General features: G+C 53.3%; 1 protein-coding gene across 10 annotated transcripts in view; it reads left to right on the forward strand.

Annotated features, from left to right (window-relative positions):
• Window positions 1-323: 323 nt before the first annotated feature.
• AMPD3 (adenosine monophosphate deaminase 3) overlaps window positions 324-27,009 on the forward strand; it is a 41,896-nt gene continuing 15,210 nt past the window's right edge. Inside the window, exons 1-6 of one of the 10 annotated variants that reach the window (XM_032638980.1) lie at window positions 324-523; window positions 9,494-9,724; window positions 15,549-15,753; window positions 18,982-19,144; window positions 21,603-21,822; window positions 23,692-23,821. In XM_032638980.1, the coding sequence (XP_032494871.1) occupies window positions 9,540-9,724; window positions 15,549-15,753; window positions 18,982-19,144; window positions 21,603-21,822; window positions 23,692-23,821 (903 nt within the window). In that variant the 5' untranslated portion in view covers window positions 324-523; window positions 9,494-9,539. Of the gene's footprint in view, window positions 524-800; window positions 863-930; window positions 1,082-5,851; window positions 6,191-6,440; window positions 6,586-6,875; window positions 7,305-8,825; window positions 8,842-9,493; window positions 9,725-15,548; window positions 15,754-18,981; window positions 19,145-21,602; window positions 21,823-23,691; window positions 23,822-27,009 lie in introns of those variants that run through there. The other 9 variants (XM_032638985.1, XM_032638988.1, XM_032638981.1 and 6 more) reach the window with 9 other exon arrangements.

Consider the following 27,009-nt stretch of genomic DNA (forward strand, 5'->3'; position numbering starts at 1 on the left):
CGCAGGTTCAAAGGCTGGGGAGAAGCGACTAGGGGAGGCTATAAAGCACCCACTGGCTTTGGCAACTAGAGGTCAATCCGGACTTAGAGGGGCGGGTGTGTAAGCCAGAGCACAGGGTTGGAGGAGAGAGTCTGTCAGTTCAGCTCCAGGGAGTAAGTCACCTGTTTGGGGGCGCTGACCCCAGAATCTCTCCTTGGGACAAGTCCCGGCAAGGGAGGAGGTCTGGGAAGATCCGAACATCGTGAGGAACGCTTTGGGGCCCCGGGGTGACCGCGGAGGCGAGCCGGGCTGGACCTGACCCCCGGCTGCGGCGGGCGCGCTTCCGGCCGAGGGACAGGGCGGAGGCCGCCGCGCCCCGGGCTCTCTCAAGTTTCCTTTCCTGTTGGCCGCGCGGTCCTGCGCTTCAGGTAGCAGCGGCCCGGCCGGGTGGGCGGGCGGCGGACAGGGCAGACCTCCGTGGCGGGCGGCTCGGCCCGCGCCCCTCTGCCGCTGGCTCCTCGCCTCTCCCCTGCTCCGCGCCCAGGTAGGTCACCGGCTGGGGCGGCGCGAGACCCCCGGGATTCTCCCCTGCGGAAGCGGCCCTTTTCCTCCCGCCCGGCGGCCCGGGAGCTCCGGGCTGGCGCGGCGCAGCACCGCGCCCCGGGACCGCCGGCCCCTGTGCCTGCCGCGGGGCGCACCGCCGGCTCCCGTCCAGCGCCCGCCGTGGGGCGAGGCCCGGCCCGGGCTCCGCGGGTCGGCGGCAGGGCGGGGCAGCTCTTCTGCGGCGCTCGCTGTTCGCCCTGACCAGCGCCGCCACCTGCTCTCCAGACTGCGAGCCGCCCCCTTCGGCCCACTGCATGGCCCTGTCCCCTGAAGCCCGTGAGTGCGCGCGACCCTGCGCTACTGACCTTGAACCCACGGCTCGCGGCCCCCGGCGGCCCAGCCCACAGTGGGAGTCGGAGCGCCCCCAGGTCGGAATCTCGGCCTTGGGCTTCCCTGCCCGCTAAGGCGGCGGCTCCGATCCCGGGCTCATCCCCTGCCTGGGCCCTGGGCTGTGCTCCTTTCGCAGTTCCTGCGGTGGCCTGGGCTCCAGAGGCCTCAGGTGAGCCCGCCATACCTCAGCTCCCTGGCGACCGACATTGGATTCGAAAGGTTTAGAGAAATAATGGGACCCGGGACTTGCCGCCACTTAAGAGCCTGGACCACTTTCTAGTGCTTGAGGACTGGCCAGATACCAAGGGCTGAGGATTTCCACCTGGAGGCAGGGGGATGGGCAGGATGGCAGAGTGATGGGGTCATTGGAGGCCTTCATCCTTACCTCTTTGGCTCTTTCCTGGCAAGGGAGGTAGGTGTACTGCATCTGGCAGTCTGCTTTCTGCCCTTGAACTTCCTGGTAGCTGCTTTGCCAGTGGAACTGCTTGACTTGGCTGGCAGAGGCCTCTGGGGTGAGTTTTGAGAGGCCCTGGAGTAGGAGAGGCTTGCTAACTAGAGTGTCACTTACACTAACTGTTGGGTCCTTGTATGTGGCTGGAAGCTTGGTCATGACAAATTAGCAAAGGAACTGAGTGAAGACAGCTGGAAGCACTAGGAGGAATTTCAGCATGGTCCTGAACCCTTGTTGGCTATCCCCCTGGATGTGGTGACCAACATTTGGCCATCTTTAGGGGGGAGTTGGCTGCAGCTGGAACTCTCATGGGAGAAATTCCTCCCCTGACTGTGAAGCATCAGTGTTGAGTGGTAGTCAAGCCATAAGGCCAGGCAGACAGAGCCCCTGTCAGCACTCACCTTCTGGAGTGTTAGCAGGTTTGGAGTAGTTAGCCTGACCTGGCTGCAACTCTGGTGGCAGCTCTGAGGGACCGGCTTACTCTGAAGATGCCAGTTCGGGGCTGCGCTAAGAATCATGGGACTTACGTGGGTGGTTTGCTGGGATACTCTGGGACCTCTGAGCCCCACCCTCAGCCCAACCTTGGCTCTTTGGAGAGCCTCAATAAGGCTCTCAGCAAGGTCAGGAAGCTCTCGGAGAGATGAGGCCTGTTTTCCTTGTCCTCACACTAGGTGAATCACTCTTCAAATGGCTTTGAAATCAATCCCTGGTTTTGAAAATATCATGGGCAGATAAAATGTAGCCTTAGGGTTAAGTAAGGAGAAGATCTTCTCTCCCAGAAAGCTACTCATTGGCCTCCCTGGTTCTTCCCCCCAAATATTAATCCTTTATTTCTTCTGTGTGCTGCTGCATATCTAGGATAGGAGATCATGGCTTTGGGCTCTGATCTAGGAGGGGCTAGGGCCCAAGAGGATGGGCTCAAGGCTGGGGTGCTGGCCATGCAAAGTCAGCAAGAAGTATCACTCATAGAGGAGAAGGCTCTTTTTCCTGATCTGGTTACACATTTGAACGTGGTTGCCTTCTCCTTGCACCCAAATAGGAGTTGAGAGAGTACTTGTCACATAATAGTGTTCAGTAAATAATGTTGAGTGAAAGGATTCGGTGTCTACATGAAATGTCATGTTCATTTTCCCAGCTGGACTTTCTCGTACCTGGTATCAGGATGATAATGAGTCTATATAATACTTATAAAGCACATATTATGTGCCAGGTACTATTCTATGCACTTTACACATGCTAACTAATTTAATTGTCATGGCAACCTATGAGGTTGGCACTGTTATTATCCCCATTTTAGAGGGAATAAAACTGAGCCAGAGAAATTAGTAACTTGCCCAAGGTCATGCAACTTCGTGTTGGGGCAGGAGTCCACATTCCTAACCACACACCGAGCTGATTCTTGACACTGGCATAGATAGATTCACCACTCAGCTCATTGACTCATTCGTTATGTCATGCGTTCATTCATTCAACAAGTATTTCTTGATACCTGCTATATTCCAGGCGTGGGGATACCATAGTGGATGAGGTGGGCGAGGTCTGTCATGGAGATGATATATAGTGGGCAAAGCCCCTTTGCCCAACGCCTCTTTGAGTAATGCACACCTCAGAAACGAGAAGGAAGATGGGCCCCTACAGGCAACCCCACAGCATCCTTTTGGGGCGGGGAGAGTCGTATCTTTGTGGATGAGTCATAATTTGATTCCAGCCTTTCCTGTTTGTTGGGGTTTCGTAAGGGACACTTAAGTGATAACAGTGAATGCAGTCTGGTCTCCCGGGAGGGAGGTGCAGGCCTGGGTCTGGTTATCATAGATTGTCTTTTTCTTTTTTAAGTCTATTTTAAAAAATTGAGATATAGTTGATGTATAATATTATATAAGTTACAGGTATGCAATGTAGTGATTCATAATTTTTAAAGGTTATCCTCCATTTATAGTTATTATAAGTTATTGGCTGTATTCCCTGTGTTGTACCATATGTCCTTGTAGCTTATTTATTTTATACATAATAGATTGTAACTCTAAATCCCCTACCCCTATCTTGCCCCTCCCACTTCCCTCTCCCTACTGGTATCCGCTAGTTTGTCCTATATATCTGTGAGTCTGTTTCCTTTTTGTTATATTCATTCGTATATTTTAGATTCCACATATAAATAATATTATACAGTATTTCTTTTTCTGACTTATTTCACTTAGCATAATACCCTCCAAGTCCATCCATGTTGTTGCAAATGACAAAATTTCATTTTTTCTTATGGCTGAGTAGTATTCCATTGTATATATGTGCCACATCTTCTCTATCCATTCATCTGTTGATGGACACTTGGGTTGCTTCCATATCTTGGCAATTGTAAATAATGCTGCTGTGAACGTTGGGGTGCATGTATCTTTTCAAATTAGTGTTTTCATTTTTTCAGATACATACCCAGGAGTGGAATTGCTGGGTCATATGGTAGTTCTGTGTTTAGCTTTATGAGAAACTGCCATACCGTTTTCCACAGTGGCTGCACAAATTTACATTCCTACCAGCAGTGTACGAGGGTTCCCTTTTCTCCACATCCTCGCCAGCATTTGTTATTTGTGGTGGTCTTTTTGATGACAGCCGTTCTGACAGGTGTGAGGTGATATCTCATTGTGATATGTTTGTTTGTTTGTTTTTTAAATTTATTTATATTTTATTTTTGGCTGCCTTGGGTCTTACTTGCGGTGCGCGGGCTTCTCATTGCGGTGGCTTCTCTGGTTGCGGAGCACAGGCTCTAGGCGCGCGGGCTTCAGTAGTTGTGGCTTGTGGGCTCTAGAGCGCAGGCTCAGTAGTTGTGGCACACGAGCTTAGCTGCTCCACAGCATGTGGAATCTTCTCGGACCAGGGCTCGAACCCGTGTCCCCTGCATTGGCAAGCGGATTCTTAACCACTGTGCCACCAGGGAAGTCCTGTTTTTTTTTTTTTTTTTTTTTTTTTTGGGCGGTACGCGGGCCTCTCACTGTTGTGGCCTCTCCCGTTGCGGAGCACAGGCTCCGGACGCGCAGGCTCAGCAGCCATGGCTCACGGGCCCAGCCGCTCCACGGCATGTGGGATCTTCCCGGACCGGGGCACGAACCGTGTCCCCTGCATCGTCAGGCTGACTCGCAACCACTGCGCCACCAGGGACGCCCTCTCATTGTGATTTTAATTTGCATTTCTCTGATTAATGATACTGAGCATCTTTTCATGTGCCTGTTGTCCATCTGTATGTCTTCTTTGTAAAAATGTCTATTCAGGTCTTCTGCCCATTTTTTAATCAGGTGGTTTGTGTTTTTGATGTTGAGTTTATGAGCTGTTTATATTGATATTTTGGATATTAGCCCCTTATCGGTTATATCATTAGCAATATTTTCTTCCATTCAGTAGTATCATAGATTGTCTTAATGTTCCTTCAAAAGGGAAAAGGCTTTGCGTTTGGGACCAGTGTTCCTCCATCCAGGGGGACTTCTGGGCCACGGGGAGCAGAGACAGATTAGGCTCAAGGTGGAATTGTTAGGTCCTGAGCAAAGGTTGCCCTCCCAAAACAGAGCCACAGTTTCCTCCTAAACTGTTCTGGAGGGTCTTGTATCCCTACAGCGGGACCCTTGGCCATTGTCCCAACCTGTGTCATCTTAGTGGGTCTGCTGCCCATCTCTGTCTGGACATGATGGAGTAGATCTCACACTGGTCACTGGGGCCCAGGAAGGCAGCTTTCTCTAGGTTGGAAAATGAAGGCTCAAAGTGGAAGGCGTTTTCCAAAGCCTATGCCCAGGATATTAATGGGTGTTTTTCCCTATGGTGGCAGTGGTGGGAGGGTCAAATAAGTGTGTTGGGTTAAAGAAAGTTAAGCAGCTTTCTTGATTGGAGGACTTCTCAGATGTTTAAGACCTACTAGTAGGAATTGTGTGTGAATCCCCATAAAGACTGTGGTATGCAGTACTGTCCCAGCCTTCTGACATTTTTATGTTGTACACACTACACTTTGGAAAATGCTTGTTTAGACCAAGGGTATCCACGGTCTGGTTAAAGGTGCAGAATAAGATTCTTGGATGTGCTGGGTCTAAGTCGGTTCTCAGATGCATGGGCTAGGATGCTCCCATGGCAGCCCCATCCTACCCGCCCCCAACCTCGCCCCCCAAACACACTAGCAGAAGGAATCGTTTGCCTCTCCTCCCTCTGGCAGGATAGTACTAAGGACTCGGATTTCTTTCTTTTTTTTTTTTTTTTCCGTTTTAAGGTCATTTAATTATTTAATGAATACACATTACCCTCCCTCTAGGTTGCTTGTAGCCTGCTGGTTGCACTGTTTATGAAACAGCTGTGAGGACAGGGGGGTCATAATCTCTTGGTAGCTAAAGCCTAGCAGCGGCCTGAGGATCGTGTGTCAACCCTGTAATCCTGCTCTGTACGCACAGGAATTATTATGTGGGCTCAGGAAGGCACAACCTCATGATTGGACGTGAGGAGGTGACTCAGGCCCAGGTCAGGGCTGGAGCCAGCCTCCCGGTAAACAACTGGCCCCATCCTTTCTGGGCGCTTCTCCCCAGGATTTCGACAGCACCACAGAAATAGCCCTTTTGCTCATGGTTATTTCCCAGACCCATGCTGTTGGTCTGAGTCACGGGGAAGCTGTGTGTCTGTTGTGAGCTTCCCCACAGAGGACCATCCTTCTCCTAAACGGCAGATGAAGAGTGGAGCTTTGCGACCTGTGATGCTGTTGTGATCCACCCTGACTGCTCTGCGGGTCACTTGAGGCAGGGAGAGAGGTTCCTCTGAGCTGGAGACCCACATGGGAGCCGGGAGCGGCAGTAAGAAGGGGAGGCTGGGGTAGGTGGGCTTGGGTGGGTCAGGCGGGAGGCACTTCTTCCCTGGGTGTGGATGGGTGGGCGGGCACGTGTGCTCTGGCAGAGCTGGTCAGGCCGCCCTGTCACCTGTGATGTGCAGCTCTTTTCAGGGAAGATGGGAAGGAATGAGACAGGGCATGCCCGTCTTTTCATCCTTGCCTGCTCCTGTGCTGAGATGTCCCCTCCCCCTGAGTCTCTGTCCTTTCCAGTTCCTGGCCCTTCCCTCTTTTAGAGGGGGTGGGGAGAGGCTCATATTAGCAACTGGCCCGGAGCTCCCCCCGCCAGCCCTGGGGTGCCCTCATGACTGTTTTGGGGGCCCTTTGGGGGGCCCTCTGAGGAGACCAGGGCAGGCTCTGTGTGTATAGACGACTTTGCTTGGTAAGATGAACCGGGTCACCAGGCCAAGCCCGAGGCGGGGTTCAAAACGGAAGCAGCACGGGTGATGGTACTGCAGTTAGTGTGCGGCTTTCAGGAGGGGTCTGGACGTTAGAGGGAGGCTGTGGCTTATCGTCTGCGGTTTGTCAGGAAGGCTGAATGCACTATTGCATTGGGCAGCAGTTGCTTTAGTTTCCTGCTCTGAAGAGGGCTGTGAACGGGGCCAGGACGCTGCATTCCAGACACAGCAGCCATGATAACTAGCATCACCTGGGCCCCGTAGGACTCTTGGAAATTTTCCGCTTCCATTTCATATTCACGGAAGAATTTCCAGCCCAGACTTTTCCTGCTCTTACTGAGGGCTGCTCACGGATATGCAAAGCAGAGACCTCCCACCCCAGCAGCAGACAGAACCCAGCTAGCTGCACTTACACTGACTCAGCTCAGCCTCCCCAGCGGCACGCAGCCCTTGGCCCAAGTGCGTCACCTGGGTGGCATCCTCAGAGTCAGCCATGGAGACTCCAGTGCCAGGCTCAGGTCTGTGTCATGGGTTCTGACTGTGGGAGTCTGGCAAGAGCAAGAAACAGCATCATTTGTATAAGGAGGGGATTTAAGAGGCACTGTGCTCCCTTTCTGGAGGGGTCATGGTGCTATGAAAACGTTCCTGTTTGTTGAAATTGGTGGATTCTTAAGCACGGCGCCACCAGGGAAGTCCTCACAAGGTATTCTTCGTGTGATTGCACAGTCCTCATAGTTATAATCTGGGTTGCTTAATGTTTTTTTTTCAAGTGAGTATGCTCTCATTTGGACATTTTAAAGCTATTTATATAAAGAGTGAAGGTAAACATGTTTGTGCTTTTTCCTTCCTTCAGATTCTTTTCTTAGAAGCAATTTCTAGGAGTGGGTTTACTCTGTCAGGTGCTTGAATGGTTTATGGCATTTGCTGCCTCTCGCCTGGGGCCCTTTGGAGGTCTGCTTCTGAGATGCCTTGTGAGGTTTTGGAATGCTGCACTTGCCCAGGGCCTTAGAGTTGAGGGCTGGGGGCCCAGCTTTGTTCTCCCCTAACAGCTCCTCCCGGGTCTAGCTGTTTGTCTTTCTCTCCATTTCTTTCTTCTATCACCTTCTCTGGCCTCTGCTCTGATAGTTTCCAGCTTCCCCTTCTCTCTGCTATCAGGATGTGGAAATCTCCACAGTCAGCTGTTCATCTCCGCAGGATAGGCCTCTGCAGTCCTGGTCTCTGCTACTACGGACCAGCAGTTGCGTGCTGGGCTGCCTCTCTCCTCCCAGCTCCCTCCCACTCAAGCCCCTGAGGGTGAAGGAGGCCCAGGAAAGGCCTGGCCCTGGGGGCGGGGTGGGGGGGAAGGAGGAAATTGGTTTCACAGTCTGGGGCCCACAGGGGTAACTGTGCCTGTCCGTTACCAGCCTGCTTGCTTCATTCCTGTCTGTGTCATGAATTACACAGAGAAGACTGCAGAGAAGACCAGAGCAGCAAGGCTCCCCAGGCACCAGAAACCTCCCTGGTACCTAGAACTGAGAGGGCCTTGGAGATCACTTAGTCTAATCCCCCTTATCTCACAGGTGAGGACACTGTGAGGAGGAATGAACTGCCCAGGGTTGTTCAAGTGAGTCCCTCCTCCCTTGTAATTGCTTCCTCTCTCCCTGCCAGGCAGCAACTGGGGCCCTGTCGTCACCTTCGTCCTCCTCTGTTGGGCTGACAAAGCCACGTCTCTCTTTAACCCTCCTTAAAGAAACTGGGTGGACAGGAAACGCCTCTTCCAGAGCCGCTCCTGGTGAAGGTGGCTTGTGGAGAGGAGGCAGTATTGGTCTGTTCCCTAAGTGTGAGGGACAGTGGTGGACAGCTTGCCCTGACCCCCAAATAGGCAGAGAGAAGCAGCACAGCGTAGTGGTTTAGAGGACAGATGCAGGAGCCAGGTGCCCGCATTCAAATCCCTCAGCAGAGGCTTAGAGAGGAAAGGGACAGGGGAGCCAGAGACTGAGAACAGCTCAGGTCTCTGCCCACTTATTAGAGGTGTGACCCTGGGCAAGTTAGCTCTCTGTGCCTTCCTTCTCGTCATCTGTAAATGGGAATAACTGAGCTCGTCAATGTATAGGGCTTGGCAGAGTGTACTTACTATGGGCTATGTAAGTGTTGAAAGACAGCAGAAAGACAGTAAAAGAAAGGAGCCAACCAGGTGATTTAGACCAGCTACTGACAGGAGCCCGTGTGCAGAGGAGGAGAAGGGCAAGCTTCTTGAGGAAGTGAGTTTTCAGTTGGGTTGTGAGAGGTAAAGAGTCTCCTGTCCCCAGACCTTTATTTTATTTGCTGTCTTGTTAGAAGTTCCAGAGGGTTTGGGAGATGGCGGAATTATGATTCATTTCAGCAAAAGGCCTCATTTATGTGGTGAGGAATGTAGCTGTGATCTCCTGGACCATGTGCTATCATTAACCCCTTTGGTCTTTGGTCTTCCCCTCTGTGCAGTGGGAAGCAAGTCTGGACGTTGTAGTACGTGGCACAGCCTCCTCATAGCCTGCAGGAAGGGCCTTCTGACTCTCCTCTTCCTGCTCTGTCATGGAACCAAGGCGGGAAGGACGGGGCCGCCCACGCGCTAAGGATTCCCTGGTTCAGGAAAAACAGAAGTAGACTTGGTTGGACAGTTAGTTTCATTCTTTCACTTCTGAACGTTGCGTTTCTCGTGAGATGTAACTGACCTGCACCCTTCACATCCAGTCCCACTTATGGAGCTAGTTTAAAATTGGCCTGCGGGGTTTGGTCTGGGGAGTTCCTAAGTAGACAGCTGACCACAAGCACCGGGGCACCTGGCCCTTTTTTCGGTGTCTTCTCCTGCCACTCACCAGTGACTCAGGTGGTCCAGTACTTCTTATAGGCTCACCCTGGTTCTTTTTCTGCCAGTCGAGATGCCCGCGCCAGTTCCCCAAGCTGAACATCTCCGAGGTGGATGAGCAAGTCCCGGCTCCTGGCCGAGAGGTGTTTGCTTAAAGTGCTCCGAGAAGAGGACAGCAAAAAGATGTCCTGTCCCTCTTCACCGTCCCCGGAGGACTTGCCCCATCGGGCAGAAGGAGGCCAAGGAGAGGGAGCTGCGAAGGAGCTGGCGGAACAGAAGTCTGTGGAGACTGCGAAAAGGTTTGTCCCCCTGACTTGTGTGGGCCTGTTCAGACCCAGGCAGGCTGTGGGCGTGTGTCCCTGGATGGAACGCTTTGTGTGAACTCGGCTGTCCTGGGAACTGAGTTTATTTCTTAACCAAGACTACTGAACTCACCTCTTATTCACTGCAGTGTGTCTTGGTGCCTTTGTTTGGTTGAAAAAGATCAAAAACCACTTTCTCTCCTGATGTTTTAATAACAAATCATGTGCACAAATACACACCGTTTCCCAAATGACATTTCCATTTTCTTTCTGAAAAACTCGAGGGATTTCTTGGGAAACATGTTTTACTTCTTTTCATTGCTAATTAACAATGTATATGTACTTTGCACTGTTAATTAACTCAGCTCAACTATTTGCCAGGTGCTGTGCTGGGCACTGGGGATGCATTAGTGTAACAAGATAGGTATAGTCCCCTGCTCTGTAGAGCTTACAGTCAGCCTAGACAGTAATTAAGTGACTGGACCCACTTAATTGAAAAATGAACAAGTTATGATAAGTGCTGTGTTAGTCAGGGTCTAACCAGAAAGCAGAAACTAACTTGAGTAATGGAATAGGATTTTCATGCAGGGAATTGGTTACAGCAGGTAGAGAACCGAGGAGGCAAGCAGTGGGGAGAGAGGCAGCCCGGAGATTAGACACAGTAGGAAGCAGCCACCACCCCAGGCAGAGATACAGTGGAGAGAGGTGGTGTTGCTGGAGCCTGGGGTAGAGAAGTTGGAACTGTGGTGGCCCTTGTCAGTGGAAAATGTAGCCTAGGGGGAGAGGCAACAGCTGCATGAGATGCCTCCCAAGGCAGAGATGGAGGCAGGGGATACCTGGCTTTAATCCTTCTGGCATGTTCCAGTTTCCCCCACCGGTTGCCACTGGCCAAACCTAGCCAGCAGCCAGCTGACGCATGGAGAGGGAGAGTCCTTTTTCAGACTGGGTTCTTAGGGAAGGTCTTTCCTAGGAGGTGACGTTGTAGCTGATGCAAGGGCATAAAGGAGCTAGCTCTGGGTAGAGCTGGTGAGAGTCTTACAGGTGGAGCAGCCAGGACAGAGGTCCTCAGGGATCTTCAAGGAGGCCCATGTTGGGCAGAGGTGTGGTTAAGGGGGAAGCGCCATGACCTCCGCTGGAGGGTAGGCAGGGCCCAGATCAGATTGGTCTGTGCTCCCTGGCAAGTGGGGGGGGGGTTAAAAAGTTTGTTCAGGTTTTTCTGTGAGATGTTACGGAAAAAACCCGAATAAACTTTTATCCAACCCAATAGTTTGGATCTTTGTCCAAGTGCATTGGAAGCCCTCACCCTTTTAGCTTATCTCACCTGGGAGAGCAGAAATTAAAAGAATAAAAGCTTGGAGAATGTGTCTGGCAGGGGCTGTAGCTGGGTGCCTGGCTGGCTGGCGTACTGCAGACCCCAATGGCTAACGTCGTAGAACTTGGGCTTTCTCTGCAACCTAGTCCATCATCAGGTCCTTCCTGAGGTACCGCCTTATTTTAAAAGGCAAGTCCTTTCCTTTCTTGGTAGGACAGAATTTCAGTATTTCCTTAACTTTTTTTGGCAAGTAGTAAAACGTCAAGTACTTGTATGAAGGCAAGAACAGAGGTTCATCATCCAAAAAAATAAGTGTTTTCCTTCCTCTGAGGGGCTGTGAAGTGAAGGGGTCGTTGGTGCCATCGGCCAGCTCTGAGTGCCAGCCTTGTGCTGAGTGAGGTGGGGACAGGTCATCCCTGGAGGGTAAAGAAGAGGCTGATGGGGGAGACCCCGGTCCACACTACACTGACTGAACAGAGGGCTAACTTTATGAACTGAATGGTCTGCCGGCGTTCTGTGTCTTAAGAATTGAGCATTTTGGACCCTTAATAATGAGAAGGAGTCCTGGCATTTTGTATTACTAGAAATAGGTTTCTGAGGCCAGTTTCCATTACAGAGCGACACTGGGCCTGACGTCTTCAAAAGAGAGTCTTCTCTTCTTATCGATGCCCAGGCTAATGGCAAAATAGAAGCCTTCTTACTCTAAGTCTAAACGATGCTCCGTGGTTTCCAGAAATTCCTCTGCAAGCTCATCTCCAGAAATTTTGCTCCTTCCCTACTTGTTAGGTTGTGATGGTCTTGGTTTGCATCTGTCTGCCCCCTTTTTTTTTTTTTGCGGTATGCGGGCGTCTTACTGTTGTGGCCTCTCCCGTTGCGGAGCACAGGCTCCGGACGCGCAGGCTCAGCGGTCATGGCTCACGGGCCCAGCCGCTCCGTGGCATGTGGGATCTCCCCAGACCGGGGCACGAACCCGTTTCCCCGGCATCAGCAGGCGGACTCTCAACCACTGCGCCACGAGGGAAGCCCTGTCTGCCCCTTTTGACTGGAAGCTCCTTGAGGACTTTATTGGGCTCCCACCGGATCCCCAGGATCCAGCCCAGGACTTGGCCTGTGTTGGTGAGCAGTGGATGATGTGTGGCAGAAGAAAGACATCCTGTTTCTCCACTGCCACCACAGATGCTACCTCGGGGTGGCCACGGCTGTCTGGGCCACTGTGTTCTACCACTCCCTGGTACGCTCTGTGACCTTGGGCCCATTAGGAAACCTTTCTGTGCCCCAGTTTTTCATCATCTGTAAAGTAGATATGGTAAAGAACTACTTTCTTGGGGTGTTGTGGGGCATGAGGGAATTAACATGCGCAAAAGGCTTAGGGCAGTGCCTGGATCACAGGAAGCCCCACGGAGATGTTAACTATTTGTCCAGCTTCCTGCGGCAGAGATGGGCAGCGACAGCGGCGGCTGCTTCCTGTGGGCTAAGCGGTGCCCTGTGCAGTTCACTTTCATTCTTTAAGCCCCACATGAAGCTTATCAAGTGCACGTTCTTATCTCGATCTTGCTGATTAGGACACATTGCCCGTAAGTGACAGGGCAGAGACTCAGATCCACGTCTTTCGAAGGTAGGATCCCACACTTCAACCACGAGGCTGTCCCACCTCCAGTCAGGGCTGGGGTCCTTGCTTCCACGAGAAGACACTGGAATGACACTGGGGGCTGCTCCCCAGGCTATAATTGCCAGCTTCTGAATGAAATGGAGGGAAAAGCTGGACCGTAGCTCCCTGCTGCCCACTGGCTTCTTTTCTGCCAGAGGACAGCTTGGTCCCTAGACTGCCTGTCAGATGTCCCAGCATCCTCTGGAGCTGTGCACCCCCAGTTTTATCTTTCAGCCTCGCTGTTCAGTAGAGGCACCGTTATGCAAATATTCAGATGTGAATCGTTCGGAGGAGGGAACCCTCTCTGCAGCTTCCTCTTTGTCTCTGGCTGCTCCCTGACATTCTAGAACCTAAATGCTCATATGGAGTCTTCCCGCCACAGCCAGGCACTGTGCTGGGCTTTGAGGATGGAGGGCGCTACATACAAGAATCAGAGGGCGACCCCTGCCCAATAGCCAGTGAGGAACCTGGGCCTCAGTCTAGGCCCACATGGAGATGAATTCTGCCAACCACCTGCATGAGCTTGGAAGTGGATTCTTTCCCAGGGTCTCCAGCTAAGAGCCCAGTGTGGCCAGCCTGGGTTTGGCCTTTCGATACCCCGGACATAGAGCCCAGCCGAGCCCGCGCCGACGTTTCACCTACAGAGCTGCGAGCCAGCAAGTGGGCCCTCTCCTTGGGCTCCGTTTAGCTTTTCCGGTTTTCTTAGAGACGAGCTTTAGTGGTTAGCTCTGGTTATTCCAAGCCCTGGCCGGTGGCGTGTGGGCCCTAAGGAGCTGCCCCATCTGTTGTTAAACCTGTCCCTTATCCCTGTGGAGTCCGAGCTCCCAGCCCATGTTCATGTGTGACAGTCTGGGGCTCATCTGAAGACCAAGGTTGGAGCCGTAATGGATGGGTTCTGGCTTCCTCCCTGGGGCAGAGGAATATGGACGTTCCTTGCACAAGTCTGGTGGGCTCTGGCTCAGGCAGCTTTCTGATTGTGGTGTTTTTTTTTTTAAACTTTCTTACCTGTTTCTCACCTTAGATGTCACCTTGCTTTTACTTAGCAGGACTGGTCATCAGGCGGCATTGGCTGAGGCTTGCAGGGGTATAGTTGGCATAGAGATAAAAACAGTGACCTGGCAGACGTGTGGGTGACACAGAAGCCAGAGTCTCCCAGGGTCTGGCTGACCTTGTCAGAACAGGAGAGGGAGCCCAAAGTAACGGCTCTTCCTCTAGGTGCGAACATCCAAAAGATGCCAAAGTGGGAACCTCATTGCTCAAGGTGAGTCTGCCTCTGAGGAATGATTGACAGACATGAGTTGGTATCTTCCTTGGAATTGGATGCTTGACTCAGCTCCGTGTGATGGATGGATGGTGGGCTGGGGAAAGCCTAGGCTGGAGGTTCCTGGAGTCCAGACTGGGTTTCCTGAACAACTCAGTGCATCTGTTATGTAGGGTTGGGGTCAGGGCAAAGACAGACTTCTGAAAAAGGGCCGCCCGCCTCCACTTTCCAGGTCTAAACAGTCTTGTCCGCAAAGAGGTGATAACACATGTGGGCAGATAAAGACCAGAGAGCCATGGCAAGCAGTGGGTATATAGACAGGGCAGGGAAAGATTGGTCATTCCTGAAAAATCAGCTGTGGGTCTGTGAGAAGAGACCTGGCCAAGAGCCAGCAGGAAGACAGCCGCCTCCGGGGAGTCATAAGGTCGGTTTGGAGATCAGCTGATTTCTCCACCCCCTGTAGGTGTCGCCAGTGCCTGGAGAAAAGGAGGGGTTCTAGGGACTCTGGTGGGTCATGGTTGTCACTGAGTCCTTCGCTGGTGGCTGTAGGCCCTGGTTGTGCTGGGATAGTACCCAGGAGGCTGCTGGGCCCTGTGACACAGGAGGGCAAGTAGTCAGCTGGTTGCTGGCATTGGACATCACTGGGTGGCAGTGCTGGGGAGAGACGTGGGAGAGGGGAGCGCTGATGGCCTCACCTCCCTGCTGTTTAACTGCCTGGAGATCCTAGGACTTGGGGTGGTGTCATTTGAAACATTACTGATTAGTTAATGAGGAAGGTGAGGGTTCACAAATCAGCATTGCAAATAAGCATGAGCTTGTGGCGTTTTAAACCAACCCTGTGCTTACTTCCCCAAGAGTTTGTGAAATCGTCTTTTGGTGCCAAGGCGACAGGTCCAGAGAGACCTGAAATTGATGCTGATCAGTCCCTTTCCCATAACAAAGCTACAGATCTGTGCCTGCCCCAGCAGCGGCCAGGAGGGCACATGCCAGGCTAGAGGAAGGAGCAGCTGGGGTGACAGGGTACCAGGGAGGTGGGAAGCTAAGGGCTAGCTGCACCTTGCCGTGACTTCGTATAAGCCATTTCCCATCTCTGGTCCCCTGACTCTTCCTTTATGAAAACAGGAGGTGGGACTGCTTGATTGTCACAATCTCTTCTGGCTCCAGTGCCCCAAATTATTAACTTTGTGAAGTGCACTGTGACTGAGACGGTTCATATGCTGGGACTCAGAGTTTGGCTTATCTGAAGACAGCATGGTGGTTGATTCGACATCGTGCTCACCTCACCTGCCCTTGGTGTTAGACCCCTGCAGGGTGGTCTGCCCTCTGTCTCCTGAGACATTTGCCTACTTGCACGTTCCACGCGCCCTGCAAACGCAGGCCACAGCAGTTCTTAGTGGCCGCAGGGAGGGGTGTCTGGGATATTGCATGCAGAGAGACGAGTGTGAGAGGACGGCATGAACGATTAGAAACTTCTTCACGGTAGGACCAGCACGGCTGATGAATCAGAGCCAAATCCTCCTGCCATGTCCGTAACAGAGACTCTTCATCACTCGCCCCAGTTCGCTGCTTTCGTTCACTTTTCCTTGTCCTCGACTTTTAGAAAGAAAAGTTTTAAGATGATTCGGTCCCAGTCCCTGTCTCTGCAAATGCCGACGCAGCAAGATTGGAAGGGCCCCCCGACAGCCTGCCCAGCCGTGTCTGCTGCAGCTCCTGTGCTCCCCGGAGCCCCTCCCCAGCCCGCACCCGCGCCCTATGCCATGCCTGAGTTCCAGCGGGTCACCATCAGCGGAGACTACTGTGCTGGGGTAAGGCGTCTCTGCAGGGGCTCTGTGAGTGTTGTATGTGCCAAAGCTGGGGTCCCGTGGGGTCACGCCCAGCCCTGAAGCCTGGCCTGGTCTGTGGGTGTCTGGAGGTGGCAGGCAGGAGGCACAGGAGCCTGGAGAGAAGGAGGGTTCTAGGCGAGGTAGCGGGTGTGTGTCTAGGGCGCTGCTCTCCCTGTGAGGAGGGCCTAGGGCTGCAGGTTGGTATACCGTGTGGCCCGTAGGTTCCATATGTGCTCTGGGCCCAGAAACACTGCTCTCTGTCCCTGTAGCCCGTGGGGGACGGTTCCAGCTTGGGCTCTTTAGTGTTCCCAGATCTTGAATGGATTAAGTCCTGGTGTTGATTGGTTTGTGCGAAATCAGTTATTGCCGATTCAGCTCCTCCTCTGTGCTTGGACTCATGTCCTTACATACAGGCTAGACCAGCCAAGCAGGACAAGCAGGTCTTGACAAGAAAGCGAACAAGCTTGGTTTGCACCAAGTCGGTTAACTCAGTCACTGAAAATGTGCTCCTTTCACCTGGTTGGATGATGCATTTTTATTGCTTGTTTCTTGAAGAGAAGTATCACTTAGTGCCAGGTTTGGTTCCATCTCCCTGGCCCTCAACCTGCTACCCTCAGTTGGCCTTGTTATTCTGTCTCTCTTCTTTTTTAACAGTGGTTTTAGAATATATAGTGTATCTGAGAAAGCAAAGTGACTTATTACTCTTCTATACATTTTCTTCTAGCTTAAAAAAATTTATTTTTTGAGCAATAGAAAATCCTTGCATTTGGCTTAAAATTTAAAAGGTACAAAAATTATATCAGTCCTCTAGCCACCCGATTCCCCTCCTCAGAGGCAATCCTTGGTTTTGGTTTCTGGTGTGTTCTCACATAGATGGCCTGTGTACCTACAGTTTACTATGCCCATGTAGTTGATTTATTTACTTTTACACAAATGGCAGTTACTATACATTATACTGAGCCTGGGTTTTTCATCTAACAGTGCATCCTGGAGATAATGCCATATCAATACATCAAGAACTTCCTTGTTGTTTCTTTTTTACAACTGCATAGTATTCCACTGTGTGGATGAACCATACCTTATTTAAATTCCTTTCTATGCATGGGAATTTTGGTTGGATTGGAAACAACACAGGCCTTGTCTGGAGATACAGCATCCTGACCAGGAGTCCGTGGTGTCCACCCAGCCTCTGGCATGTGGGCAGAACAGTGGAAGGGGAGACTAGAGGTGGGTTGACAGCCAGCTGAAGTGGGGGAGGGCGTTGGCCTGGTGCATTAACTAGCTCCTTTCAGTCAGTCTCCCGCTTGGCACATTTTAGGGCATCGAGCCCCTGAACTGGTGAGTGGTCCCTAGAGAGCCACCGGTCTATGAGAGGCAGGCTGACCTTGCAGGTCGCCTTGGCCCCCAGTGGGTCAGCCGCCAGCCATGAGGCCTGCAGTGCTTACAGGTTGGCTGGTCTGCTGGGACTCTGAGCACGTCTCTGATACCTCCAGCTGTGGCCTGAGCCCCTTGCCCTGCTGAGTCCCTCAGTCCTGCAGACAGAGTATTTGGCTTTATTGTTGGCAGGGACATAGTTGTGTCTACGGTGTTGTCCGCTCACCTATTCCTGTTGCTCTCCTAAGCCATCAGAAAGTGTAAAATGGAATTAACACCCCCTCATGGGGACACCTGGAGTCAGGAAAGGAGAAGCTCCTTCCTTAACAAGAAGCAAGGAAAAAAAAAAAAGTAAAAGTATAAAAACGTGCATGGGAAAGATGTATACCAACTTCCTTCCTCTGAGGATGGAGTGGGTGGAGGAGGGCAGAGTTTTAGCTGTTATCTGAGATGATTTATTTATGTAAACATATAAGACATCTGAAACAACAATAAAAAATATTAAAATTGTTAGCTCTGGAAGGTAGATACATGGGCGTCTGTCATGTTATCTTCAGTGCTTGTCTGTAGGTTTACAACATTTCAAAACTAAAAATGATTTTTTTTTTACTAAAGCAGAGGGGTCACGGTCCAGGCCCCAGCCTTCCGGCTCTGTGCTCCCTCTTGTACCTCCCTCTGCTGCATCTCGTATCCCCTCTTATGAATGACTGTCTCCCCCAGCACGTTCAGATTTCTTCCACACCTGTCCTTCCCAAGAGACAAAGATTAACGAGCCCACTGGAAGGTGGGAATTTATCTCATTTATCTCTGAGCGTGAGGCAGCTCTGGGAAAGCAGAGCATACTTGGGCTTTGGGACTCAGTCAGATCAGGGTCTGAAGTTTGACTTCGTGACTTCCTGTGACTTATCCTCTCTGGGTCTCTGTTTCCCCAGTTGTAAAATGGGTTGCAGTGAGGACCAAAATGAAATCTACGAAAAGGGTCTGTCCCATAACACACGAGTGCTTGTTGACGGGGTGAACGGGGGTGATTACCAGAGGAATCAGAAGCCTGGGGTTGGCAGAGCAGCAGACTGAGCACACAGAAGTTTTTATCTTTACCTCCGAAGAAACCATGTATTTTCTCAACTGAAAATGATGCTAACCCTGATCAGGGATACGGTCCAGGCTGTGCCTCTTCTTGGGCCAGGGGCAGCAGCAGCTGGCTTGTGGTTTAATCAGCCGCACTGAGGCTGGCCTGCAGTGTGCAGGCTGGGGTACCTGCCTCTCTCCAGCAGCCCCAAATCTCCTCCTGTGTTAGGGGACCCCAAGACCCCTGCTGGGTTCAGTGATTTGCCGGGAGGACTCCTAGGACTCGGCGCAGAGAGCTGTACTTAGGACTAGGATTTATTACAGGGAAAGGCTGCAGAGCAAAGTCAGCAAAGGGAAAGAGGTACGTGAGGCAGAGTCTGGAAGAGGCCAGCAGCAAGCTTCCCAGCAACCCCACCCAGTGGAGTCACCAGAACGCTCTTAATCCATTCAGCATTGAATTGTGACAGCATGTGTGAAGTGTCATCTACCATGGAAGCTCATTAGAGGCTCGGCAGCCACGGTTTTCACTGGGGCTGGCCACACATCTGCAGAGCACATCCCTCAGTTCCAGACTCCCAGAAGGAACTTGGGTGTCCGGCATTAACTATGGTATTTGTACAAACCGTTCAAGCACAGGGAACCACTGGGCCCACAGTGGTGGGAATGCTCCCCAAACCCAAGTTGCCTGCTGCGAGTCAAGGGCTAACCTTGTGGCAGGTCTTGCTAGGTCAGTGGTCTCAGGCCTGCTGTGTGAACCTTTTTCTGCAGATCACCGTGGAGGACTATGAACAGGCCGCCAAGAGCCTGGCCAAGGCCCTGGTGATCCGGGAGAAGTACGCCCGGCTCGCCTACCACCGCTTCCCACGCACCACGGCCCAGTACCTGGGTCACTGGCGGGCAGACGCTGCACCTCTGGAAGAGGGCCTCCCAGGTACGGCGCTGTGGCTGCAGGTGGGCTTTCAAGCAGGGCATGGCCCGAGGGTTGGTGAGGAGGTTTTACTGGTTGGATGTATCTCCCCCAGATGGTGTTTTAAGGGCAGAGCCCTGGTGTTGGCTTCTCCTGCACTGATTTTTTTTGCTGGTTTCCCCAAGGATTGATTCCACGTGCACTGTGTGCCTTGCCCTTGGTTGAGCTGTACAAGTTGAGAGAGACAAGGCAGGGGAGGGGGTGAAAGACAGTCCCTGATCTTGGGGGTCCTCCAGGGAGACAGGCAGCCTCATGCTGGATATTTAAACACAATCAGACAGTAAATGCCAAATTGGTGGTGAGGTGGGTGGCGTGTGGGTAAGTAGAGAGGGTGTGTTCCCAGGGCAGGGAAGTTGGCTCTGGAGTCCAACATACCTGCATTCTGATGTAAGCTCCACCACTGTCTTGGGCAAGGAAGGTATTTCTCCAAACCTCAGTTTCTCAGTCTGTAAAGTGGGAATACTAATAATATCTATCCCTTGGGCCAGTTGTGAGGATGGAACGAGAGAATGCACGTGAAGTGGTTGGTGCAGTTCTGGCATCTGGGGAGTGATTGGTAAATAGGAGTTACGTTGATGCTGTGGAGTTTGGGGAAGGAGGGATCAGAGAAGGCAGGATGGTTTCTGGTGGAGTCTGTTTGGCCTGTGAAAGACCCAGGAGCAGTAGAGGCTGTAAGTTAACTAATATGAATGAAGACAACAGGAAACCTCGATCTTGAAAGTTGGTGGTGGGGGATCGGATGAGGGCCTGGTGGTCTGTGCCAGCACCCAGGACCCTGGCTGCCCCCTCGGCGGGGAGTTGGTGCCAAGATGTCTCCTGTCTCTTGCTTTCCTTGAAGCTCTGAGACCTCGACTTTGGGCATCTGTTACTACCTGGGGCCCTGGGTCAGTCTCAGCCCTCCCAAACCCGTTTCCCTGTCTGTCTGAGGGAAGTTGATCCCACCCGCTCCAGTGTTGGCAAGCGCAGGCAGGAATGACTGTCGAAGGTGTACTTTATACAGAACAGAGTCCCCGGGGGCCCGGGTGTGAGTGTGGTGACGTGGAGGCAGTGGTCCCCCCAGGCCTCTGGACTGCGTGTGTCTCACAGGCACTGGCACACATCAGGGACTCCTGAGCTGGCCTGTGGCCGTGCCTGAAGTGTGTGTGTGGGGCATCAGTTCCCCACCCCCGTGCTGCTTCAGCCCCTGTGATGCCTCACATCTGCTCTAGGGCAGTCTGTTCCGAGCACTGATGGGGGTCACCCAGGCAGCTACTCCGCCTTCGTTCCTTCCATTGATGAAGATTCCAGGGTTTCCTCCTGCCTGGGGTGGCAGCCAGGCAGCTGGACCCTGTGCGGAGTTGGCTGATGTGCAGAGCTGAAGCCCCCAGTTGTACTCCTGCTCAGCATAACCTGTTCCTTGGCCAGAACAGAGCTTATCGAGAGCCAGGAAGACCCACTATGAGAGTAATGAGAATAATGCCCTACGATGTATTACTGTTTAGAGCGCATCTTCCTCTACCTGCTAGTGCAGCCCTCACAACAGCCCATTAAGGCAGGGTGTCATCCTCAGGTGAGCAGACAGGTTCGGGAGGTAAAGTCGTTTGCTCCAAGTCGTAGCTGGAAAATAGCCAATAGAGGCATTTTCTGGCTCCTGTGGGCTAACAGCCCGCAGCTGTAGGGACAGACAGCTCTGTCTCTGGGGGGGGGGACGCGTTCCCTATTCTGTGCTTATTTGTGGAGGGGATGGCTTCTCCATCTAGCCCCTTAGCCTCCCTGGGCTCAGGAAGATGTGGAAGGGCAGGGACAGTTACTCCCACCGGGGCAGTGCCAGGTTCTGTCTGTTCTCTTATTAGGAGAAGACACAGCTGCCCTTTTTCATAAGCCTCGTGTCCTTGAAGTACCCAGGAAGCTGAAGCTCATTTCAGTTAAAACAGTAAAGGGCCAGCCGTGTGCCAGGGCCCGTTCTAGGGAATGGGTTCACAGCAGTGAACAAAATGAACATATACTACCCAAGATAAAGAAGAGAAATTATTTTACATAGTGGCAAGTGCTGAGGAGACAAAATAAAGCAGGGAAGGGGATATGAGATGTCGGGGGCAGTGGGAGTGGTTAGGTTTTAGATCAGACAACCAGGGCAGGCCTCGGTGGGAACGTGACTTTTTTTTTTTTTTTTTAATTGCGTTACGTGGGCCTCTCACTGTTGTGGCCTCTCCCATTGCGGAGCACAGGCTCTGGACGCGCAGGCTCAGCGGCCATGGCTCACGGGCCCAGCCGCTCCGCGGCATGTGGGATCTTCCCGGACCGGGTCACGAACCCGTGTCCCCTGCATCGGCAGGCGGACTCTCAACCACTGCACCACCAGGGAAGCCCGGAATGTGACTTTTGAGCCCTGTGAGCTCCTGAGGTGAAGGGCACTTGGCCGTCACTCAATCCTGTTTTGCAGACTTCCACCCTCCCCCACTGCCCCAGGAAGACCCTTACTGCCTGGATGATGCTCCCCGAAACCTGGGCTTCCTGGTCCGCATGCAGGGGGGCATCCTCTACGTGTACGATAACACAAAGATGCTGGAGTGCCAGGAGCCCCACAGCCTGCCCTACCCGGACCTGGAGACCTACACGGTGGACATGAGCCACATCCTGGCTCTCATCACCCATGGCCCCACGTAAGCCCCCCGAGTCTGCCTCTCTTTGCAGGGGTGCTATCCTGTAGGAAGGGACCGGGAGAGGCCTCTTGCTGTGGGCTTCTCCTCAGCTAAACCACCCCCAGAAAGAGAGTGGTTTCCCCTTTCCCCAGTGCTTTGTGGGTTTCTGCCACAATCTTCCTTCACAGGCTGGCATATTCTTAAAGTTGCTACTACCTGTCCCTTCTGCACGCGCAGGTGTGGGGCATCTGCTTGCCGCTGGCCACCTGTGCACCTTAAAATGGCGGTCACTCCTCCCCCCAGGCAGGACGGCAGCCTTGCAGAGAGTTACCAGCCTAGGGCGTTACTGCAGGTGGGGGAGTGTTGAAGACTGTTGCTTCCTCTGTTGGCTTTTCTGTGTTTCTGGAGGGGAGAGTGCAGGGAGCCTGGGAACTTAGCCACGACCCCCGTGTTGCCTGTAGGCTTGGCTCGAGCTAACCTGGCAGGGAGCTGTCTTCCTGGGCCCTTGCTTCTTGGTGAGCACTTAAGCGAATCAGCAGTGGAGGCTCAGCCTGCCTGGGCCCTGAGCCCCTCTGACAGCGGCTGTGCTGTGAATACCAAGCCAGGACTGGGGTCCGGGGGAGGGGGAGGAAGCTGGTCACGGCTGAGGGACTTATCTCTTGCCCTGCCTTTTGGGGTTCGCTGGAAATGGGGTGATGCCGTGTCTGAGGTGGGAGGATGGGCCCCGAAGGGATGGACAGAGTGGGTCTTGGTCCTCGGTGATCTGAGGGCAGATGTAAGAGCTGGGAGGGGAAAGGGTAGTTCCCGGGAGCTTGCCTCAGCCAAGGAGAGCAGGAGCTTTGAGGGGAAGCCTTGGGGATGGGACTGCTCCCCACGTGTGTGAGCAGTGGCTGTCCTGCCCGGGAGGCTGTCAGGGCGAGTCCCGCTGGGGAAGGGACTGGGTGATATGGCCTTGGGAATCCCGTCCGACCCAGACTCTCCCGTGCTTGGCTCTGGGGCTCATCCAGTTGTTGCTCGTGCGGGCCCGGCAGCTGCTCTTCATGCACGTCCCAGTGACGGGGCGCCAAAGGAGCTGTGTGTGTTTGGGGGCCACAGGGAAGCAGGGTGGCCTGGCTTGTGATTGAAGGCTCCGCGTGGCTGAGGACACAGGCACCTGGCAGTTGGCTGAGAATAGTGGGTGCTCCCACCTGCAGTGGCCTTGCCAGCCGGTGGGGACATCAGTCCTTGCAGAGATGGTAACAACACCCCTACATTTCTAGTCTGCCCGTGATGCAGAACATCCTCCCCTCATCCTGAAGCCTCAGAGTTGAGAAGTCTTCAGGTCTCAGGGTTTGGGGGATGTCATTTGGTCACAGGGCGGTTCTCTGCAGCCAAGGTGGGCAGGTCACGCCTTAGGGTTTGACTGTATTATCAATCTTTTGGGCAGAGGTGAAACTCTTTTCAAGGAGTAAAAGGTGGCTGAGGATAGATGGGAGGAAGGAAAGACGGAAGAGCTGAAGGAGGGAGATCTTCCTTGAGTGTCCACTCAGCTGAGTTGGGCCCTTCACACACATAAGCCAGTTTAACCCTTGTTTCAGTCTTGGGCATTGCTGGCTCCATATCTGTTCATGAGAGACAGCAGCTTGGGATGAATTGCCTAAGCCCGTAAGGCTAGAAGTTAAGGAACCCGTGTGGGGTTGCAGTCAGCTCTCTACTGCCCCCATCGACTCACATGGCTGTGGTTCCACACTTCAGCTGGGTCTGCAGAAAGCGGGCCCCTCCGTACCCCTCCCTGCTCCGTCCTGACCTTCCGCCCAGGGGTCGGTCCCCGCAGACACTGGAGGTCTCCAAACTGGAGAGCTTGCTGTGCCTTCTCCTCAACTGTGGTTTCTCCCCCTTCCCAATCTGCAGGAAAACGTATTGTCACCGGCGACTGAACTTTCTGGAATCCAAGTTCAGCCTTCACGAGATGCTAAATGAAATGGCCGAGTTCAAAGAGTTGAAGAGCAACCCTCACCGAGACTTCTATAACGTGAGAAAGGTGCGTTAGCCGGCCGGTGTTCAGAGCCGGTGCCCTAGCCCGTCGGGCTTGGCCCCCTGCGTAGCCTTCCTATGTACAGAGGGAAGACTGGCCAGTTGCCTTCTGTGCGGCAGGCCACGCCTCAGGTGGTACTTGGTATGACATGGTGGAAACCTTTGTCCATGTTGTGTATCTGTTGGAACGTGCCCTCCTCCTTGAGAAATAGGGCATGGCCTATTAAGTGGTTATAAGAGTGGAGACCAGCCTACTTTTACAGTAGAGAATGTATTAAATTTATCATGGATCAAGAAAAGCTATTAAGACCTTTTTGGACTTGGGAGTTTGTGGCCCTGCTTCGTTCTGGATGGGGTGTATTTAAGGAAGAGCATCCGATGTGCCCCCCTCTCTGGCCTTCCCCTAGAGTGGAGAGCACAGGGGCCGCAGCCTGCAGGGGCTGCAGTCGGGGCCGACGTGCAGGTTAAATGATCACGGACTTCCGCTTTGCCATTTTATTCCGTGTGATTAATATACAGCGAGCATGAGATCAGTGCCAAGCGTGGGGCCTTTGATGCCTAATGAGAGTCACTTCCTGTCCACAAGCAGTTCCCAGCCTGTTACCGTTAGTGTGATAGGTGTGTGACCGGGGTGTCTTTCAGGGAGAGGCCAGGACTGAGGTGACTTTGAGTAGGAGTTTGCCAGGCAGAGGGCTGGGCAGGGGGTGGAAGTGATGGCACAGCAGGTAGAGGGAGCTGTGGCTACAAGCAGCAGCAGGGGGAGAGTGGCCTGAGACAGGAGGGAGCGTGAGGGTGCTGGCACAGCTGCAAGGGGTGCAGTGTGGCTGGAGCTCAGGGGTGGGGGCAGAGGCTCGTGGCGGGCTGTGGGGAGTGAGCCTGCAGGTGTGGGTGAGGTTCTGGATCATGCAAGGGCCCACAGGTTTGTCAGAGGCAGCAGGGAGGCGGGCGGGGGTGTGGCGCTGCTCTGGGACAGAAGCTCCGGGAGAAGGGTGGGGTAAGGCTATGCCTGGAGGAGATGTGGCCACATCTGAACTGAGTCACGGCAGGGTTGTCATGGCCACAGGGGCCTCTGTCCCAGTGCCACCCTCTCCCTGGGGTCAGCTTTGACAAGGGAGGGTAGGCCAGAGGAGGTTGTGTCTCCTCTGGGGAGCCCAGCTCAGGCCTCCCTGACCCCCTGCCTGGGAGCACTCAGCAGTACTACGTGGACGGCCTTCTCCAGCGAGGCCCCGAGATCACCTCTGCTAAGCTGCATCCCACTTGGATGGGATCAAGAGCCTCCAGAGTGCAAGTTAGGCTTCTGCTCCTGGGCTCTGAGGCTCATAGAAGAGTCTCGGGGATTTCCAGGCAGAGGTGAAAGGATGTGTGTTAGACACCACCTCCGTGTCATATTCACCTTCAAGCACCATCTGTTTCTTCTCTGTGATCCTCAGGTGCTCAGACAGCTGGGTGCCTCAGTCATTAGGTCAGCTCCTCTCTGCCCTGCCCGAAGGAACCCTACAACGCCCAGATGGGTGTCCAAGAAAACTCCTTGCCCAGCCCTGCGCAGCCCTGCCCTCTGCCCACGTGCGCGCTCTGGGCCTGACTGCACTGGCTCCGACACTGTCTGCTTCTAAGGCGGGGCCCCAGTGGGTGTTTGCGCTCTCTGGCCACCATGAGGGCGAGAGTCCTAGGGGGCAGGGGGCGAAGGGGCTGTGGTTACATACCAGAGCCCATCCTCGCGTTCCCTGTCAGTCTGGGGGTTCATGTGCTCTCTGGACAGAGGTGGCCTTGAGCCCCGTGCTCTGACACAGTGGGCTGTTCTCTGGCACCACAGCTATCCATAAACGCACATCCAGGTCAGGCTGTGCCTGCCCCTCCCTACCTCCTGAGTGCTGGCTGCTTCATCTTACCCTGGAAGCCTGTGCTAGGGGAGGAGAGCTGACTTTCTGAAGTTCAGGATGGGCTGGGAGGTGGCCTCCATACTTCCAAGTGGCTGTCAGTGTCACGGGGGCAGGCCAGGGTCCTGCTCTGAGGCAGGAGCTGTGCCTGGCTGTGGGTCAGTGTGGGCGGTACTTGTGAAATTACCTGCAACATCACATCAGGTCATGGGTTATGGCACCATGAGGCCAAACCAGCAGGACTGTGTAACTGAGATGACTGTTTTCTGCTCAGAGCTGAGTGTGTTCGCTGCTTGGGAGTTGGGTAAGATTAGGCCTTACCCACTTCGGTTTAAATGTCATATCAGGGATAGCAGATAGGTTTCGTCTTCTGTGCCAAACTTGACCACCTGGGAGCGGCTACCTGAGGCTACTCCCGAAGCTTAGTGAAGAGTGCTGTAATTGATTACCGATGTTTGCCACAGGGGTGGAAATAGTCAGTGTTGGCTTAGGGGCCGGGTATTGGCCAGCCCTGTTTAGAAACTCTACTGTTTGTTTAGACCCAGGTCTTAGATGAAAGCAAGGAATGCTCTTGGGTCTTCTGGTGAGTTGAAAATGCTGACCTCCAAAGACAGGCTCTTTTACTTGTTCCTAAAATAATCACCTTGGTAATTTTGAAGTTTGGATCAGATGTTTCCTGGATTATCCAGTTGTTTTCCTCCCTCATCTAGTGACTCCCGGGGATGAGGACAGGCTGCACCCCCTGCAGTGTGTCATTGCTATGCTAGAGGACAGCAAGAAAGCCCAGAATGTGCTAAGTCATGCTGAGGTAGTTGAGCCCAGCTGTGTCCAGATGAGATTACTCCAGCTGACCTCCGCTTGTGCGTCCCACATGAGCCCAGCCCATCCGTGTTGTGTCTGAGCCTGTGTACTGCGCTTTGGATGACGTTTTAACTTTTGGTGCTTCCTTTCTCTGATGCCTAGTGGTCTGTCTTTCTGGTAGGAGTGGCAGGATTAAGGGCAGGAAGGGCTCTGACGAGTGAGTGATGTTGGTCAGTGATATGGGCTGGCTGATTAAAAAGCTCACAGAGGTTCAATGGATCGGATGTCTGGTTTGGCATGACTTGGAGATGCCTGGCCAGCTGTGAACAGCATTCTTTGGCCTGAGGTCAGCCGCCTCCTCACCCCAGCCCTGGCAGAGCGCCCAGTCAGCTGCAGCAGGGACTGCAGAGTGTGGGCTGGCAGCTGGCAGCACCCTGGTCAGTGAGGCTGCTGCCACCCTCCTGGGGGTACCTCCCTCAGGCCCCTTGGGCTCATGGAAGGGGGTCAGGATGTTCAC

Source organism: Phocoena sinus, chromosome 8 (genome assembly GCF_008692025.1).
Source record: "Phocoena sinus isolate mPhoSin1 chromosome 8, mPhoSin1.pri, whole genome shotgun sequence".
NCBI lineage: Eukaryota > Metazoa > Chordata > Mammalia > Artiodactyla > Phocoenidae > Phocoena > Phocoena sinus.